General features: G+C 41.2%; 1 protein-coding gene across 2 annotated transcripts in view; it reads right to left on the bottom strand.

Moving 5' to 3' along the window:
* The window catches only part of LOC120554463 (multidrug resistance-associated protein 4-like), a 31,339-nt gene that overhangs the window by 1,200 nt on the left and 15,029 nt on the right, over positions 1 to 15,110 (bottom strand). For both annotated transcript variants that reach the window (XM_039793365.1, XM_039793366.1), the window contains 18 exons: positions 12,882 to 12,976; positions 11,927 to 12,013; positions 11,006 to 11,102; positions 10,195 to 10,380; positions 9,259 to 9,396; positions 8,447 to 8,484; positions 8,224 to 8,327; positions 7,983 to 8,129; positions 7,310 to 7,389; positions 6,389 to 6,539; positions 6,151 to 6,270; positions 5,940 to 6,050; positions 5,559 to 5,659; positions 3,885 to 4,076; positions 3,631 to 3,786; positions 1,895 to 1,984; positions 1,631 to 1,803; positions 874 to 979 (listed from right to left, as the gene is read on the bottom strand). In XM_039793365.1, the coding sequence (XP_039649299.1) occupies positions 874 to 979; positions 1,631 to 1,803; positions 1,895 to 1,984; positions 3,631 to 3,786; positions 3,885 to 4,076; positions 5,559 to 5,659; positions 5,940 to 6,050; positions 6,151 to 6,270; positions 6,389 to 6,539; positions 7,310 to 7,389; positions 7,983 to 8,129; positions 8,224 to 8,327; positions 8,447 to 8,484; positions 9,259 to 9,396; positions 10,195 to 10,380; positions 11,006 to 11,102; positions 11,927 to 12,013; positions 12,882 to 12,976 (2,172 nt within the window). The remainder of the gene's footprint in view (positions 1 to 873; positions 980 to 1,630; positions 1,804 to 1,894; positions 1,985 to 3,630; positions 3,787 to 3,884; positions 4,077 to 5,558; positions 5,660 to 5,939; positions 6,051 to 6,150; positions 6,271 to 6,388; positions 6,540 to 7,309; positions 7,390 to 7,982; positions 8,130 to 8,223; positions 8,328 to 8,446; positions 8,485 to 9,258; positions 9,397 to 10,194; positions 10,381 to 11,005; positions 11,103 to 11,926; positions 12,014 to 12,881; positions 12,977 to 15,110) is intronic.

The following is a 15,110-nucleotide window of genomic DNA, read 5'->3' as shown; positions in this document are numbered from 1 at the left end:
TATCTATGAGAGGTATCAATCTGGAAGCAGCTGTTGCTTATCTGCCTGTATTTATTTCTGTTGTACTGCTGCAACAATGGAATTTCTCCACTAGGGAGTGTGAAGAAATAAAAAAAGTTAACATGCTAAGGATACACCAAGGCCCTGATTAAAAGACAATCATTTATAATGTCTTCTGAAATCTGTTTGTGTAGGATGAGAGTGAGAGAAGTCAAGTAAGTCAAACAGTCACTCTCAGAGTAGAAAGGAATGTGGCCATAAAATGAGGGGGTTGCCACATTCTGTAGGTTAGACATATCTTAACTAGGTGTGGGGTCACAGAGGAACTATATGTTTATAGGCCCACTCCTCCTTCAGAGGGCAGCTGAAGAAGTCACTGGACCAGGATTGCTCTGAAGCAAAGGGCCAAAGGATCCTGGCCCCAACCAACCAATAGGAAGAGACAACACCCCTGTGGGGGATAAGAACTGTCTGTTAAACCAAAGAAAGGGGCCATTCTACGGAGCTCCAGGGTGAAGTAGGATGGCCCACATCGATGTGCGTCATGTAATCCTTTGGCTTTATTCCTTGTATACAAGTTCTATTATTATTCCAGCTATAATAAACCACCTTAAATGAGAGAAATGTTTGTCTTCTGTCCCAACTGACCAACTGGACCGCGTCAGGACCAACAGCTGCAAACATCTTTTTTAAAAATTTTTAAAAGTAAAGTACTCTCTACTAGAATCTGTTGACTGTTTGACTGATTTTATTTGACCACTTAAATATAAAATATGAAACAGTACCCCGTGTCATACATTAAAATACATAAATAGTCAGGGATGACACAATAAAGCCCAAAGACTTATTTCCATTATGAGTAAGACAACTCACCAGTATTCTGTCGCTGTCTATGATGGTGTTGAGACGATGAGCGATGGTGAGGACGGTGCATTCTCTGAACTTGTCCCGTATGGTTTTCTGGATCAGTTCATCTGTCCTGCAGAGACACGGAACATACATTAAATATAGGGATGCAGTTTTTGACTATGCTATAGTATGACTTTAAAAACAATATTTCAACAAACTATACTATGATTTTTGTATCATTTCTTTTCAACATACTATGCCTTTTTTTAACTCACTTTTTTGACATACTATACTATGACTTTTCATGACTGTTTGACATACTTTAATATGACATTTGTATTATTTTTTCGACATACTATGACTTTTTTTCAACATACTATAGTATGACTTTTATCGATATACTATAGCAGATGGAGGGTTTGAGAGAGAGAGAGGATCTGGCGTCAGTTATTTACTTGTCTAAGTAGCTCAGCCCAGTGTCACTGTGTTGGTCAGCTTTTAAATATTACAACAATAAGATCACAGATTGTGTACTGTAACTTATTTTTCGCAGTCTAGACAAAAGTAGTATCAGGTCTTGTCACATCCCGAAACAATCATGTATTCTCCCTCCTTTAAACCCAGATATTGACCGTCAGCGTGTTCTCATTAAATCAGCTTAAGTTCATGGTTGTCCCCAGGGCCAACAGCAGTGAAGCAACGGCTTCTGCTGGGGTACGGCCAGGGGTGATGGGGTGCTCTCTGCAAATACTGCCAATTAGGTGAGTTGTGTCCGCAGTACCTGGGGTCCACGTTGGCTGTGGCCTCGTCGATGACGAGGATGCGGTTCTTCCTGAGGATGGCTCTGGCCAGACACACCAGCTGCCTCTGGCCAACGCTGAAGTTGGAGCCCGACTCGGCCAGAACCGTCTCCAACTTCCCCGGCAGCTCCTCCACCACAGACTTGAGCTGCACCTGCAGGGAACACGGAATGAGTTTTTGCCTGACACACGCAACAACATGAGCTAGAAACTCAACTTTTGGAGTGTGCTGATTGGATACTAGCCTCCTCCAGAGCCTTCCACAGGTCTTCATCAGTGTGATGGTTGAAAGGGTCCAAGTTCTTCCTCATGGAGCCTGTAAAAAGCACTGGGTCCTGAAAAACAAGAGGGGGGGTTAGTCATTGAATCAGTTGACTTTAATCTAGTTGAGTCTCCAACTATTTTAACCTATGGTGTTAGTAAACCGATTGGGCTACGTTTTTTGCGAACTAGGGTTAAGAGATAGCCTGGAAATCCAGACCCAAATCCGAAAGGATTAAAGGTCTGGCATGGAGTAATGAAAGTGGCCCATCTCGAGGGGCAAAACCAAGCGTGCATTTGAAAATCTCACTGCACGCAATTGGATAACACTACGACCAATCACAACAATACACGGGGTGACGTATCCAGAGCCCCATACGCTTAGCTACCAGTGGAGCTATCTTGTAGATTAAACGGTCGTCATCTGTTTAGCTCGCCTCTGGCCCGCCTGTATCAGATACACCAATGTGATTGGTGCAGCTCGGCTACAAGGGCATAGTTAATGAGCATCATTACTCAATGCCCGAGGGACTCGCTGAGCAAATTCAAATTGTGCTCTCGCGAGAACTCTGGATTTCCAGGGTAGTTAAGAGACATTTTTTTAAAACAGTTAAGCAGCCATGACACCATCAGGGTCAGTAGCACTAGAGCACTAGTGGTGAAGAAGAAGAAGTCACTTGTTATTTGAAGTGGCAGCTTCAGCAGACAAAGAAATGAGTATTGATATCTTTTACCTGCTTCTCCTTATGTGATGTACCTTCCTGTCCCATTCAAGACACTGGCACTTGCCTACAGTGCTGTGAATGGCTCAGACCCATCTTACATTCAGGACCCCCTATGAATCAAAACGTCCACTACGCTGTGCTACTGCCCATCGGCTTGCTACTCCCTCATCAAAGTCATGGCGGCTTTGCCACAATAGGCCTTTTTCCCAGCAGACATTTTGACTTGTCATAGTAGGACAAGCACAGGTGTTTACCTCAGCCTGCTAGCATAGCAGCAATGCTCTCCTTAATGACAGCCGGGCTCTACACCACTCTGTTCTGACACCAGGGTTAGCAAAATACACAGATTCACTAAACTCAAGACAGTATCTCAGGACCTTTCATATTGGATCAAGTATCTCACAAGATTAAGATGTCAGATTAAATAGCAGCTGTTATTTCAATGTGTCAACACATTTTTATTTAACACAGGTAAATATAAGTATCGGACTTGGTATCGATGGTACCCGGTACATTAGGACTCGGATTAGGGCCAAAACCACTTGATCCCTACAGATATAGCTTTGTTTTGAATTGTATTATATTATTTAAATGTAATTGTGAATTGAGTGCTTTCTGCAGCCAAAAACATAGGTATTATGAGTCTCTGTAAAAGATGCTAAAAAGCTCCATGGGAGTCTTTGTAGGTCTTTCTATCCTGACATGACCAAGCATCCTACAATATTTAACAAGACTTTCTGCTTGGCTGGGTGATTTTCTGCTACTGAACGAAACTGGCATTTTGATCCTTTCCACACAGGCGACTTTTTGTTTTTCCATTTTGAGTCCACATATTCAAACTCCCAGTAACTTCCAGGCACTTGTTAGTCATACACACCTTTTTTCAGTTTCATACAACGAGCTAATCACTGGCCTTGTGTTAGCCTGATGCCTGGTTAAAGTGCTCTCTGCATGTGTCAGTTTTAACCCACAATAGAAGGTCAGCTGATGTTTACCTGAGGAATGATGGACATCTTCTGGCGCAGGTCGTGGAGGCCGATCTCAGAGGTCAGAACACCATCGATGTAGATCTTCCCCTGAGGCTCGGCCAGGCGGAAGAGAGCCGAGACCAGAGAGCTTTTCCCAGCACCTGTTCTACCCACAATACCAACCTGACACAGAGAAAAGCAGAATCTGGGTTTAATAATATCCGTTTAGGTTTAATGATAAATGACCAGTATTGTGTCCTCTGAAGAGAAAGATGTCTGACCTTCTCTTTGGGTCGGAACATTGCTTTCAGGCTCTGGAGCACTAGCGGTCCTTCGGTGCTGTAGGAGAAGCTGACCTGGTCAAAGGTCACCAGGCCTTTGCTGGGCCAATCAGGAGGAGGACGCTTCTGGGTTTCCCAGGGTGCCTCACTCTCCAGTTCAGTGTACTCCACCACTCTCTCGACCGAGGTCATCTGAGGACAGTCGAGATTAGGGCTGACCGAGCGATAAATCAAATTTATACCGACATTGCAATGTAATATAATCAGTTCTGCTGCTTTCTGTATTCTGCTATAAATACAACAAGTTGCTTGATGAATTTTAAAATAACATAAAACCCCCATTTCCAATATTATTTTATTGAACAAATTAAATATAAAAGCAACATTGAAAAAGAATGAGTTACATTTTAAAGTGTAGTTTTCTACTGGTACTCTCAGCAAACACAAAGAAATCTCTGAGCGTCTTTCGAGATATGTCGCAGCCTTTCGCAATGAGTTTATTGCGCCAGTTGGTCTCGCGATGACCATAACAAAACGATATATTGTGCAGCCCTAGCGCAGACAGCTGTTGGCTGATCGCAGCAGAGAGGAAGTGGCAGTAAATGAACAGCACAGGTTTTAGTTTGACCATGAATAAATGCAGCTCATCTAGACCCAAGTAAAATTCCATCGTCTTGCTTCCCAACTGCTGGGTAGAGTGAAGTTAGCCCTCAACGTGGCAAACTGAAGGCTCCCCTGTGCTTCCTGGCCACGGTTTGGAAGCTGAAGCAGGAATAGAACAGTTTTCACCGGGGATTAGAGTTATTTAAATAGTTTCTTCTTTTTAACCCTACCCCTTGATTTCGAGTTCCCCTCGCTTTTCGACTTCCCCCTTGGAACAGTGTTATAAGGGGTAGTGGTTGAAATCTTCCCCTATGTAATTGGACAACCCTTCAAGACACCGATACGTCATTAGTAGTCGTTGATGGCGATTACGGAAACCGACGCAACAAGTCTATTGCCGGAATCTGGGCAGCAGGATCACCAGAGATGGCCGCCGGCTGGCCTGAGGTGGCGCTCATCTCTGAAAACGTTGAAGCAAATTTCATATTTGGAATTAAAACTGTTGCTTTCTCACCTGAAAATATATGAAAAACTTTATAAAGCAACATAATAAAAGCTTTTACCCTGGCTCAAAATGTTCGTGGCCAGTGACCCGGCCAGCGGCTCTTAAGTCTCTGAAAACGTCTATAATACATTGAAACAACAGGATACTGTTTACAGCTGTGTTTTGACTATAACAGCTGATCTGTGCAAGCCATCTTATGGATGCTATTTGAATTTATATTATGAACAATGAAGAGGGGGTAGGACTAGAAACGTTCTTTACTTCTGAGTTGCTTATACTGTATGTTGCTGATGATCTCGTTTGTTTTTCTTTTCTGTTTATTTCTTATAGGTTCTATTTTGTATTTTTATTTTTTAACATGTTCAATAAATTGTCTATAATAAATAATTGCACCTCTGGTTTTTATTGTTACTGTCAATGTTACTAACTGGAGATAAGGCTTGAAGTTACAAGTTGCAATGACATCTGGATAGCAAAGTGAACTAAATAAATCAAATAAATCCTATACATTAGCTTTGAATACAAGTTGTAAAAAAATAAAAATAAAAAAAGAAGGAATATCTTACCATGTTCTCCAGCTCTGTACTCTGCCTGACACCCCACTGGAACATGCCCATCAGTGTAACAGAGTAAGTCAGAGACAGACCAACGGAGCCAGCGTCCAGCTCTAATGGAACCAGGAAAAAGACATTTCATATTTTATTGAAATAGAAGATGCATGGTATTTTATTTTATTTTTTAAGATTATCTTTTGGGAATTTTAGGCCTTTATTAATATAGGACAGCTTAAGACATGAGAGGAGAGGGAGGGGGAATGACATTCAGCAAAGGGCCGCAGGAAAAACCTCTATATATGGGCGCACGCTCTACCAGGCGAGCTACCCAGGCGCCCGATGCATGGTACAGCAGTACTAAGTCAGTGTTCAAAGATTGAGAACCTTCCTTACGGTCTCTTAGGAGCAGGCAGCCAAAGGTGGCGACAGTAACAAAGATGGCGCAGAGGCCGTCAAGACGAACAGCGAACCAGCGGGAGGTGGTCAGGAACAGGAACCAGGCCGCTGTTCAGGAAAAAAAGATATACGTTTTTGACCCAGGACTAACAGAGCTCCCAAATGCTTCATATTGATGGGATGTAAATATAATAGTGCTGAGGAGAACCTGAGTGCAGGTCCTGATGGGCATCAAAGGCTTGCTGGAACCTCTCCTCGGCTCCAAAGGCTCGGATGGTCCACAGGCCCTGCAGAGATGACGAGAGGTGGGAGAATACCGGACTCCGAGCTGAGGGAAAGATGAAAAATTGTAATCACGCTTGTTGCCACTTGATTCAATACATTTCACACAAACGTGTCCAGCCTTCATACTGTACGTGATATAGATAGCATTCTGGGACACTCACTTGTGGCCTCGAGGCGTTTGATGTTTCTGGAGGTCTGCAGGAAGTAGCGACGTAGGAAGAGGAAGACGAGGAGGAGGGGGACAACAGGGATGAGGATCCAGGGGATCACTGACACCGACACAGCAATCGTCCCAACAATCTGCAGGAACACCTGCTCAGAGAAAAAACACAAAACCTACTTAAATTCTGAAGTCGGCTTGTTTACGGATTACGGAAACACACTGGTTCACGGGGAAAAAACGTCAAGAGCAGACTTTACCATTAAGGGTTAATAAAAGTGCATCGGCTGTTCACGCTGGTTCAGATTAGGGAGCCTCCGTGTTTTTGTTTTATTAGCCTTGGCTACAGTAGTTTGCACACATTTGCTTGTTTACTTTATTAGATTGCTTCCTTTTATACATGGAACAGACAGAGGGACAGCTGGACAGACTCCCTCACTAACAAAGATTCCTGCCTTTATTGTAGGATGATGGTCAATGCATCTTGATCTGCTGTATGTTTCTGTTATTTTTTACTGTTACTAGATTGTTTCTGATGACACTCACCGCTCTTTTACATTAACCTTTTTCCACTTATTTCTGAGGCAGTCTGAGTTGCGTAAGAAAATATAAATGGTTAATGAATCAAATTTCATGATTTTCTTTGCATAAAGGCGATTTAAGTTGTACATTTAAGGGTTGATTTTAATCAGGCAAACACAGGAGAGGAGACTGGTAAGCAAATGACAGAGTATTTATATATTTCTGGGGGCAGCAGTCATCTTATTTTAATGTTCATGCAATATTATTGAACTTGACCATACAGTCCCATTCAATTTATGCTGATATACTAAATGACCAAGAGGCTCTCCAGTCTCCAACTCTGTAGCTTTAGTGTACAGGTTCTTATGAGCTTTGTCATTGCTGGGAGATCTCTCCATACCTGAATGAAGTCAGCAAAAGTCCACGGCAACATAGAATCCAGCTGGCCAATATCCTTCGAAAACCTGTTTAAGACTCTTCCTGAGGTAAGACAGGAGAGAATATGGAGAAAACCTTACTATGGAAATATTAATAAGAGACATCATAACATTTTGTTTTCCAGTTTATATTTATGTGGAGAATCATTTGCGGTTTAGTGTAGGTTTAAGTGCCATCACAGCTTTTCTTTTAGTAATGAGATTTTCCCCTCACATAATTTGGTAATGCTCCAATATGTCTTTGATGAAGCTGTATTACGGTTACTGAGTATAATTCTCCTCTGACATTGTAGGATTTATAATTACTCTCAAACGTATCATCCGGGTTCCCATGTTTTGACGGTAGTTAGAGTAACTAGAGGGGTCAAAGGTTGTATGACTCCACTGACAGGCGACCAAACGAAACGTCCGTGTCAATGAAATATAAATTAGAGATTGAACATTGTTGGAAACATTTGGGATAGTGTATGTACTCAACTCAACAAAATATATAACATAGGTATAGTTGTTTTTAGATACAGAAATATTACATATCGTACCTTGAAGTCAATATGCAATAATTCAACTAATGCCCAAAATACTATCGATCTACTGTATGCTTAGTATTTGAGAGGTAATGTTTTAAATTTTGCTTACCAATAGGGTTGACGTCAAAGAAGTGCACAGGTGATTTGAGTATGGAGTTGAACATGCGGTTGTGCAGAGACTGTGCAGACCTCACTAACATGTTGAACAGGACAATATTCCTGATGAAGCCAAAAAAGATGACGGCTGCAGTCAAACCTGTAAAAACAAGCAGCAGAATGTTTTCCTCTAAACTACTGAAATACAATACATACAGTGCAGGTTTATATGACAACATGTGTTGTCAGATTACCTCCAAAAACACCCAGGTAGAAATCTGTATTCAGCTCTGCAGTGATGTTTAGCCCGTTTTGGATGACGGTGCTGTTGGCAGTCAGCTTATCTTGCTCGTCAGCCCTGATCAATCAAAACGTTACAAAAATAAATAAAGTCATACAAAAGCAGAGACCTCTGAGGAATATACCAATATTAGGGATTAGTGTATTTTTGTTCTTTTCAGTGATTTTCATTCTTACCAGTGAGCCAGCCACCAGTCCTGCATGATGTATGCTACCTAGACGATTAAAAAGAATGGGCAATAGGTTAGCGTGTTTCTCTAAATCTCAAGAGGAGATAGCCAATTCTGTATGTACATTCGATGACACTCCATGTGAAGAGGACACTAAAACTTTCTCAATAATCACATTTCTCACTGAGCTAACGTGGAAAGTGAAAGAACAGTGAAATTTACATTTTGTCAAGGCATTATTGCCAGGAACACAAAGGCAATGCGCTGAGAAGTATAGATTCGTGTCCGATAGGGCGCCTGTCTGTGCATACCAGACACACTTTTCTCTACGCCACAAAGCAATCCTGCTCCTCTACACTCTACAGAGCGTCTCTCTCTCTCTCTCTCTTTTTCTCTTTTTTTCTTTCTCTCTCTCTCTCTCTTTCTCTTTTTTTTTTTTTTTTTCTTTTTTTTTTTTTTTTTTTCTTTTTTTTTTTTTCTTTTTTTTTTTTTTTTTTTTTTTTTTTTTTTTTTTTTTTTTTTTTCTCTCTTTTTTTTTTTTTTTTTTTTTTTTTTTTTTTTCTCTGAGGAGTGTGTGTGTATCTACTCTCGTCTGTTTCAGACAGGCATGCAGAAAGAGACTTACGGAAGGTAAGTCTCTTTCTGCATGCCAGTCTCGCTCTAGACACAGCTGAGAAGTCAAGACAGCCAAAACCTGGCTGTTTTATTTTGAATCATTTTATTTTGTAGAGTACTGTGTGCGTGGCCGCTCCTGATCGCAGCTGGTATCAACTGACAGATTGGATAACCAAAATAAAAATAGCTCTGCGAGCTGCGTACCTGAGCCAGAATGCTGACCACTATGCCAACCAGCAGAACAACGATGCTGGCTCCAGCTCTCAGGTATTTGACATACAGACTCACTCCAATGGTTCCCTCAGCACGACTCTCCTCTGCTACGGTCTGCACATGCTCTACCTGTATGGACAAACATCATGAGCACAGTGCACAGTTTAATAGATTATAAACCACACAGAGAACAACGTTTTAAGCAGGACCAACTGACACTACTAGGAATGACTATTTAACAACAACGTATGTAAAACTGTAACAGACATGATACAGCTGGGTGGAGAGCAAAACATAAAATGCAAAAAAGAAAATATGTCATGTCTAAGGAAAGATTTTCATTTATAGCATGGGTGTGGCTGTAATTTAGCAGGTCTGTCTGCGTGTGTGTGTGCGTAGCATGGCATGTATGTTAAACATACCGGTAAGAGAGAGAACTATTGATTGACTCATTTTTGGTCAAGAAAAATACACACCCTTTGCCACAGACTCCACTGATTTCTACATCCCATTCCATATTAGTTAATTTGATTCAATTTGATTTAATAATGTATTGCTAAACATTTAACATGGTGTTGTCTCCCTCTATGTTTTGACTATCTGAACTTGCTCAAAATCAACATGCCAAATTCAGCTGCAAAATGTAATGTTTAAAATTCAGTGTTAACATCCAGAAACCCAAAGAAAAGCAATCGATTCTAGAATCTAGATTGGGAGTTTGCCATAGTAGCTGCAGTAGTTAGACATAGTTAGTCTAGAGCCTTGTATACACTTTCAAGAGCAAATTGAAATTCTAAATGTTCTAAAACCACTACAAGCCATTACAAATTGATCAGCACTCCCCTCCTCTGGAGAAATTAAGTTCAATCTTTTGACACTTGCAGTTTGTGTGTTAAACAAACCTAGAGAGGGAAATTGTATACAAACCGGTAGCTGGTCTCCATCTTTGATCGAGTGCACAGATGAGGTCTGTGAGTTCTGGGACAGAGTTCTGCTCCTGGCGACGATGTCTGGAGGGGGCTGTTTCTCCTCCTCCTCCTCCTTCAGCAGGGAAGTGAAGTCCACTCCAGACCGCTGCAGCTCTGTATACGTCCCCTTTGCCACCATGTGACCCTGACATGTGCACACACAGTTAGGATACTCTGTGACTGCGTTTAAATTACCACTGCCAACGGATAAACACTATCTCATCATGTATAAACACACTTTTAACAAGGTTATGGTTAATACATTCCATTATACAAAGATGCTGGTGCTGAGCTCTTAATACACTAACAATCTCAAAGCTGCTAGTGACCTCAGTAGGCTGTAATGTTAATGATGTTGCAACAACATTTTGTCTGATTCTGCTCTTCTACAAACATGACCAGTAGTGTGGTTATAATTCTTAATTAAATGAAACTGTATAAATTGTCAATACAGTAAATTGGCAGCCATGATGCACATCACACTCATACACTGAAGAGAATATTTAATCTCCAAATTCATTCAGATTAGCATTTTATAATCCTTTAGATAAAGTCAAACTATCTGTTTGACTCATACGATGGATCACTCAGACTTCATTTGTACCATAGAGGTAATTAACAATGGATGAATGCAATCATTCCTCTTGAACACAAGTTTTTCATGAGGCCCAGTGTTGAAGAGTGAGAAAAGTGTGTACCGTTTAGACTGAAAATGTAAATACTGTACATCTAGTAAAGTTTGGGTACATTCCCTCTGTACAGGTACCAACCTCCTTGAGGACAACAATCTGGTCGGCTACTTGCAGGTACTGCAGCTGGTGAGTGACCAGGATACGAGGCTTGTTCTTCAGCAGGCCACAGATGCACCTGATACATGGACATACAGTGAAGATTGTGTCAGGTTTTAGTATGAACGCATCCTACTGTATGTGAATTGCAGCAGCAGTCTGTTAGAATTGAACTAGATTTACTGTGTGTGTGTGTGTTTGTTTTTTTGTTAGGTAACTGTAAGTGGAATTGTATTATCCAAGCGGAAAAGTGTAACAGGAAGAGTGGGGCCAACTTCAATTGTCTGCCTGACACTAGCAGCACCGCACCTCTTCCTGCCTCAGCCTTAGTTCTGGTCTTTCAAACACTGAAACACCTTTCTTGTTATTTGTCTTGGTTCTCACTTAAGATGCATTTTCTGGCAAAGCAGAAATAACAACCTATAACCCCACCATCAACTAATTGAGTATAAACTATATAGGGGAGAAAACTAAGGGAAAAAGCTACATTATTTAACAATGCAGATACATTCCCAGCCCTCCTTTTACAGGAACTTTCAGCTGCTAAGATTTAATGCTGAAGGCTTTCCGCTTCAGCTTTGAAGCACACTGTCCAGGAACACTCCAGTACCTTCCTGTTTGGTATATCAAATAAATCCTCCGTGCTGTGGTGTAACAGCGTATGAGACCTTAACAGACCTGTCTCCAGCCTTTCAACCACTGAGCAGAAGAACAGTTTGTCTACGAGTAAAAACCCACTCTGAGCTGTGAGACCTTAACCTGCTGTTCTAATATGTGCATATGAGAGCATGTCGATGTATGGCGGGGATACAATCGCACAGATTTGACAAACTGGATGGGTCATGTACGGTGAGAGGGAGAATTTGTGCCTGAAACACTTCACCTAACTCTTAGATCACTCACTGTTCAAACAGGTGTCTTCCGACCTCAGCATCCACAGCACTCAAAGGGTCATCCAGCAGGTAGATGTCTGCATCCTGATACACAGCCCTGAAAACACATTTTGACAGCACGTACTGTCAGACAGCATGCAGCTTCTACGTCATGTGGAAAGTTTCAGTCACTGGTTTCCATGTTACTTGGTTTTCTGCTCGTTGCCTTTTAAGGACAAGATCAAACTTTCTATTTTATATGTTTATATTCTATATGTTGTCATTCAGTGTCATGCCTTGCAATGGTTTGCCTATTGAAGTATTAGTTTCGATAGGACATACTTTTGCCCTTTACCTCCTTTAGAAACACACCTTTGTGTGTAAAATCGGTGGAGTTCACCATTAAAGATGATTTGCTTATATTCTGTCTATATTAATTACTGTGTTTCTGTGCAGGAGCCTTTTGTATTTTTACATATCTATGCTCATTTTCATTTGAAAAATATTTTGGTCACTTTGTTAAAATGTGCTCTCATTAGCCAGCCTAACAGACATGGGACTGTGGGGATTTATGGTGATTTTGAGCCACCCAAACCAGGAGGCTGGTCCTCTAACCCACAAGCTCTCTCCACCCATACAGGGACAGGGAAACAGCTGCAGTTTTAGCCAGTAAATGCAAAGCTTACCTTTTCATACAGCAGGTAAGCTGGTCTAAACATAACTTACTGAATGACAACAAGACCCCATTTGATGTTGAATAAAAGTCTATCTAAACTTTTGATCTCAACTTTAACCTTGGTTTACAGTATGTCACACATTCTTTAGTAGTATATTCTTAAATTAAATAAATCCTTTAAAAAGATATGCGTTTACTATATCAATTCTTTTTTTAATCACACACTTTTTCTAGGAGTGACAATTTGTCTAATCATATACAGTAAAACCCATCTGGTTTCTTTGTTATAATAATTTGGATGTCCTCTGACCTGGCCAGGTTGACACGAGCTTTCTGTCCCCCGCTGAGTGTGGCTCCCCTGTCCCCGATTATTGTCAGGTCTCCATCTGGGAGCAGCTCCATGTCCTGCACAGACAGACAGAACAATAGACGGTAAATAATGTGGAACTCACAAAACACCCAAACACACTGAACTTGTATTCAGGCATGAAAACGGGTCAGGGGTGAAAAAGGTGATAAGGATATTATATTATTATTAGGTGATAAGGATTAGAAATATCGCTTCTTTTCATATCATAAATCCAAGGAACTTGTTATTGTAGCTGTTTGAGAGCTTCGAGATAACGTTTCCAGCCCAGGGTAATCAGTTGTTTTAGACCCTTTGTTTCAGAATCCGTGTGCTGCCTGGTATAATTTATGATGAATCCTTGCACATGGGCAGCGCAGAGGTGTAGCAGAAGGTTGGAGTGCATGATATAGTTATGTTTTTAAGCCTAAATCAAGGTAACCTGTTGTTTCGGAGTACTCCGATAAACAGTGATTCATGGCCTACTGACGGAAAAGAAAAAACAAAGTCATGTCCAGGTAGCTGGTGTGATAAATGTGATAGCGTAGTGGACGGTGAAGTGGACTTTTAAGTTTTTATTTTTGCTAAGGGAGGTTCGAATCCAGCGCGACATGGATCATCCTAATTACTTTTAAAACACATTTTTCCCGCTGTACAATGTTATAGTAATGTAGGGCTCAGATTTTCAGTTCAGTTCAGTATAGTTTTGATTTGAGTTGCGACATGCAAAGGCCAGTAAAATGTTTATGAATATGTAGCGAATCTGTTGACGTGGGTAGGTTGATAGGTTTACACGGCATCTGGACAGGCTCGGAAACCAGTAGGTGGAAAAACCAGAAGGCACATAACACCGGCACCGCACTGACATTTCGGCAAAGACCCGCCCTACTTTGCATCTGATTGGCTAGAATTCGTTTCATTGGTTGGTGGAACTCGTTTCATTGGTTGGTGGAAGTTCGATGATTGGTCAAATCCATAGACAGTATGGTTAAATCCAGCGCATTAAAACAAATCGCATGTGGACTTTTTAATTTATTTATTTTTCTGAAATAGTCATACGGCACCAGGCCCGAGTACTTACACCCCCCCCCCCCCTTAAACATTTTCTCATCAAATCTACACGATTCACGTAGGTCACCTATTTTGGTTTCAAAACGGCGAATTTCGCCGAAAGGTGAGTGATTTTCATGTCTGTGTATTCTATATTCAAAAAAGGTGTGCAAAATGTGATGCGTTCACTTCCCACAGGGACAGGATCAATGACACAGTGATGTCGATTTTTACAAACATTTTGACAGTAGACAATAGTGAAGTGACAGAAAATGAAGGGAGTCAGAAAGAGGGCATTAAACAAAGACGCCTAAACCACATGGTCAGCACCCTAAAGCTCTAGGCCAGCAGGGCGCCCCTATACAGTGATCTCTGAGGTAGCATGGACAACAAGACTCTTCCTGCTCTCCAGCCTGCCTACTGTACTCACTGCACACATATTTTTCAATAAACAAATGAAACAAATGTTGCAATACTAAGAGAAACAAGACATTGAAGATCTTTACACGAATACCAGAGAAAGTACCACTTGACTCAGGAACAGACACAGCTGTGTTATACAACCTCGCAGCAACCTAGAAAATAGAAGAGGGAGTGGAGAATAATTCTACCTCTGTAGATACTTATGCCACTCCCAAACACAGCTAACCTCCTACTGCCAGGTCAAAGAGTGGTTTGTTTGGCAGAACATACAATAGGCAGTGCCCTACTCTTCTTAAAAAGGCATCAACATCAGGCGCAGCAAGAAAAAGGCTAGGAGATAATTAATATTTCAAACCACCCGGGTAACAGCCTTTTCTCTCTGTTGAGGTTGGGTAGAAGCACCGAGAGGCTCAGGAGGAGCTTCTAGCTCACGCCACTAGGATCCTAAATGAGGACACTGCCTAACACTTTGACTGAGTTCAAACTGATGTTCATGGCTTAACAAATTAGTAGCATAAGCATTCATGGATATATAAGCAAAGATCAAAGTTAAAAAAAATAAAACTATATTTAGATGTTATTTATTAAAAGGTTGACTTGAAAAATGTGAACCGGTCTTAAACCCATATGGACACTGAAACAGATTTTACTTGCCGTAATCCTTCCTCGTGTTCAATTTGTTGTGATTACAAAATGGATTGTTATTTCTGTTTCCCTCTT

Source organism: Perca fluviatilis, chromosome 24, assembly GCF_010015445.1.
Source record: "Perca fluviatilis chromosome 24, GENO_Pfluv_1.0, whole genome shotgun sequence".
Classification (NCBI taxonomy): domain Eukaryota; kingdom Metazoa; phylum Chordata; class Actinopteri; order Perciformes; family Percidae; genus Perca; species Perca fluviatilis.
This window is presented reverse-complemented; position numbering and strand designations above follow the sequence as displayed.